Source organism: Berghia stephanieae, chromosome 14 (genome assembly GCF_034508935.2).
Source record: "Berghia stephanieae isolate SIO BIC M18660-M18661 chromosome 14, UCSD_Bste_1.3, whole genome shotgun sequence".
In the NCBI taxonomy this organism is placed as follows: domain Eukaryota; kingdom Metazoa; phylum Mollusca; class Gastropoda; order Nudibranchia; family Aeolidiidae; genus Berghia; species Berghia stephanieae.
In genome coordinates, this window is record NC_088373.1 from 7,328,635 (window position 1) to 7,333,634 (window position 5,000).

At 38.9% G+C, this 5,000-nt stretch overlaps 1 protein-coding gene across 1 annotated transcript in view; it reads left to right on the plus strand.

Moving 5' to 3' along the window:
- The window catches only part of LOC144959833 (uncharacterized), a 6,409-nt gene extending 5,002 nt beyond the window's left edge, over positions 1 to 1,407 (plus strand). The window contains exon 6 of the mRNA XM_078892614.1: positions 801 to 1,407. Within this exon, the coding sequence (XP_078748740.1) occupies positions 801 to 962 (162 nt within the window). The 3' untranslated portion in view covers positions 963 to 1,407. The remainder of the gene's footprint in view (positions 1 to 800) is intronic.
- Positions 1,408 to 5,000: the final 3,593 nt, after the last annotated feature.

Below are 5,000 nucleotides of genomic sequence, written 5' to 3' on the forward strand. Positions count from 1 at the left end.
TATATAAAAATATGAAATTGAATGTAAGTTTCATTTTAATATACGAAAACAGATACAATGGACGTTTCGGGTTTCCCCTTTATCAACAAACAGGATGAATGAAACACTACAGACGAATGAAATAATGTGGTAGTGGCGTTGTTTTAACAACTCTGAGAGGACCTAAAAATATCTCTGTCGTCTATCTGGAATTTAGTAATGTATTTATGTCTTTTTTTTTGTTGTTGGCTGAAGGAGGGGTTTGAGCCCAAAACGTTCCGTGTTTGGTATTTTGTTCTTTTTTGAAGCTGTTATATTCATTTTTGGAATATATAATGAGGGTTTATAACATACTGAATACCGTAAATATACCGAAAACTGGAAACCTCTCATATTGTATATTGACAATATTTTGGTTTTTTTGGAGAGTTTTTCCATAAAACAAGGAGCCTTAACAATTTGAGTAATCAGATCTGGAGATAACGACACGGCAATTCTATTGATTAGAATGAATTTACTCTCTTGCAGAGAGGAACTTAATGTACAAAAATGACTATAGCAACTTCATGACATAACAAAATACTAATCAAGGAACGTTCCGGACTTAAAACCATTCTTCAGCCAATGACAAAAACAGTTAAAATATGTATACATCCCTGTGAGGGTCCTGATGGTTTTGTTATTAGAGCAGTCAATTCACAAGTAAGTCGAGATGTTTTGACGCCCCCCCCCAAAATAAAAACAACCCCGATGCCCACCAGCAGTGATGAAACCCGATGTCCCTCAATTTATACAAATTCACGTTCGTTGTTTTCTTCCAGGTTGTGGGAATGACTGTCACTCAAGAAGAGCTAAAATTTGATCTTGAGAACAAGGATACGAACAACAAAAAATCCGGTGCTCACCCTTTCATCAAATTCAAAAAAGATATTCATCTCTTCCTATGCCTATACATGCCTGAATGGTTTGAGGAATGGCGTTGATTTTATGCTTTAAACGTTAAACTTATCATTTCAAAACGTTAAATTTAGCATTTATTCAAAACGTTAAATTTAGCATTTCAAAACGTTGAATTTAACATTTATTCAAAACTTTAAATTTAGCATTTCAAAGCGTTGAATTTAGGTTTTTGAAAACGTTGAAGATATTTAACCTTTTAAAACGCTGAATTTAACCTTTTGAAACGTTAAATTTAATCTTTTAAAACGCTGAACTGGTTTGATTTTTTATTTTCAAAATGCTGAAAACTGAAATTGATAAATCGAATTGGAACCATTGAATTTGATTCTCTAAAATATTGAATTTGATCTTGCAAAGCTTTCTATAGAATTTTGAATTTGGGACATTTATTTTATTTTACTTTTAACTTTTCATTTGAATTACGGGTATTGATAGTAATATAATAAACATTGAATCTTATCTCGTAAAGTTGAATTTGATCTTTTTGAAACTTGAAACTTATTTTTTATCCAGTTTATGAATGCTCCCTGTCTACTACATGTCGCTTGATATGTATCTTCTATCTACACTCGCCTTCGGATCGGAAGGACCAGGGTTTGACTCGCGTTCTGCGCGGCGCATAAGTTGAGTCCTTGGAAAAGGCTCTTTACTCACATTGTCTCAAGGTACTTAGGTGTAAACTGAGTACCTGGTCATTAACAGCTTTTGTCTCTGTCCGAAAAAAAAATGATAATGTCGCCTAACATACTTCATGTCTCGTCCTACGTGTTAAGTGTTCCTGTTGGCTAGAGACCCCGTGTAAAGCGCTTTGAGCAGGTTTTGTGGAGTTTCTTTTTTCTTGATTTCTTTTTTTTATGAGCTGGGTCAAAACATTTATTGATTAATTGCCAACTAAAACTAAAAAAAAAATCCCCACTCACAAACTAAATGCAAAACAGTGGCCACTACAACAATGTTAAAACAAGCCCATACTTTATTACGTTCAGTCATCAGATCTGCAAAAATGCTACCTTGTTCTAAGTCACATATTCTAATCACATATGTTACCCATCGTCTCAAAACGGTATTATGTCGCGACGAACCAGATTCTAAAAAGTCTAAATTAATGCTAAAATGGTCAATGGTATGAATTGATAGTATTGGTACCCTGAATTATGACGCCTGAGTTATTCCATTCTTCCCTTGGAATAGACCATAAAGACAAATTTCCCCTATGGGATAAATAAAGGGAATTTTTATTTATTTCATTTTTTATTTAAAGCGCCTTGAGCACGTTTAGTGGATATTGCGCTATATAAAAGTTTAATTTATTAATATAGTGTAGTATCTACTGAAAGTTTTCCACGCGCTCTACAAGGGGTCCATATCGAACAGCTATACTTAACATGTAGGACAAGACATGACACCTGTTTGGCGATAATATTTTTTACGAACGGAGGCAACGCTGTTACGGTACGATGAGCGAACGAAGGAAAGAGCATTTTTCTAGGGCTCCACCACTATGCGTCTCTCAGAGCTTCGATTCAAACCCAGGACCGTCCGGTCCGAAAGCGACTGTCATACTACAAGACCACATAGCCGTACAATCATAACACAGGATTGGTAAGGTGTGACATTTATTTCGATGGATTATGATGAGGCCAATTTGTCAAAAGTTCGAAGGAGGAAACTGTCATGGTTTGGCCACAATGTGAGGCATGAAGGTTTGTGCAAAACGGTGATGGAGGGCACCCTTAAAAGAGGAAGAAGAAGAGGAAGACAAAGGATAGTTTGAATGGATGGACAATATCAAGGAATGGACAGGATTGAAGATGGAAGAACTCTTGGAGAAGGCCAGCAATAGAGAAGAATGGCGGAACGTGGTGATTGCTGCATCCCAGCTGTATCCGTCCGACGATCATCAGATCGTGGGATGAATGAATGAATGAATGAATGAATGAATGTATGAATGAATGAATGAATGAATTTGTCAAAATGTTTCAAATAATAAATAATTATAAATGCAAGATTCCATTGTGTATCGTTAGGAGGGTGTATTGATAATCAAGGCCCCAAAACTAGGATAAAATGCGTAATTGGTCTCTCTAACCCTAAACACGTTAAGTCAACTTATAATCTTATTTATTGTTTGATGTTGCGAAAAAGCCATCATCCTAATCATTTAGAAATAGACCCGACCTCGTTTTGTGATATTGGTTTTTATCCGATGGTCTGATTGGTCAATCTGCGGGGATCTATTTTTTGATCTAGCCAATTTCGATAAACGATCAAGGGAAGTAACCGACCGTGATATTGCCACAACACAAACGAGTGCATGAGTTATCTGAACTGATCGATTTTTTTGGAATGGTTTTTGACCATCAAGAAAAAAAGGGAGACACACACAGAGAGAGAGAGAGAGAGAGAGAGAGAGAGAGAGAGAGAGAGAGAGAGAGAGAGAGAGAAAGAGAGAGAGAAAGAGAGAGAAAGAGAGAGAGAGAGCGAGAGAGAGAAAGAGGAGAGAGAGGAGAGGAAGAGTGAGAGAGGGAGAGATGAAGAGAGAGAGAGAGAGAGAGAGGAGAGAGAGAGAGAGAGAGAGATAGAAAGAGGAGAGAGAGGAGAGGAAGAGTGAGAGAGAGAGAGAGAGAGAGAGAGAGAGAGAGAGAGAGAGAGAGAGAGAGAGAATGTTACCAACGGTTTTGTGAATCAAGTTTAGTCTCATACCTCCCTCCTAGTCATTGGTCTCTTGAAACAGAACAAGGTTGGGTGTATTTAAACACGAGCTTTTATATAGCGCAATATCCACTAAATGTTCTCAATGCGATTTACAAAGGGTCCCTTACCAACAGCAAAGCGTAAAATAAAGAACGAGACATGACGCCTGTTAGGTGATAATAGTTTTTCTCTCGTCAGAGACAACGCTGTTAACGGCCGGATACTCATTCTACACATGAGTACGGTGAGAGAATGTGAGTAAAGAGTCTTTTCCGGGGACAAAACTATGCGCCAAGCGAGGCTCGAACCTAGGACCTTCCGATCCGAAAGCGAAGTGTCATACCACTAGACCACATAGACACGAAGGGCGCTTAATAATAAACTAGTGGTTTAAAACTGTTGGTACCTGTAAGACAACAGAACAGTTGGTAGGTCTGTGCTGTTAATAGAGCGTTGTGTTCTGTGGATCAGCGCGTTGCCCTCGTTAAATTATAGCCTGACAATGACGTCAAAATGCCAGTCTTTGGCCACAAAAGAAAACAAATCGTGAGTTGTATTCAATAGTTCAACCAATGGGACCACTTGTTTCCATGAGCACTACTAACGACAACTCACTAGGCGGTGCAAAAACCAAATGATGACGTTAAAATGCCAGTCTTTTTTGGTTTCAGTGTCAGGCTATAACTTAACGATGGCAACGATCAGTGTTGGAAGCTCAAAGACAGGATCATCCAGAAAATTGAAGTATTCCCAAAGCAATTGTTTACGACGAATTTCAAGATATTCTGGCAGAACACAATCTCAAATGAGGACCTGAGAGCGAGAGCGGAAGTGGAGTCTCTGGAGAGTCTCATTAATAGGAGAGGTTGGCAATGGTTGGGGTATGTCTGTCTGTCGCAGACCTGATGAAACACTGATAAGAAAGCCTCTTCGATGGACACACCCCCTCCCCAAGGAAAGAGGAAACGAGGCCGTTCTAGGGAGACTTGAAGACTTACTGTCGAGAGGGACCTAAAACAAGAGAGGTCTGTCTGTCCCTCGAGATGGCCCCAATAATAGCAGCTGACAGGACCAGCTGAAGATCCCGTGCACAGTCTCATTTCCCAGCAGGCCCGGATAGGATTGAATGAGTGAGTGCGTAGCCATCGTAAAGTTATAGCCTGACACTGACCAAAAAAATGACGTCAAAACGCCAGTCTTTGGCCACAAAAGAAAACAAATCGTGAGCTGTATTTAATAGTTCAACCAATGGGACCACTTGTTTCCATGAGCTCTACTAGCGACAACTCTCTAGGCGGTGCAAAAACCAAATGATGACGTCAAAATGCCAGTCTTTTTTGGTTTCAGTGTCAGGCTATAACTTAACG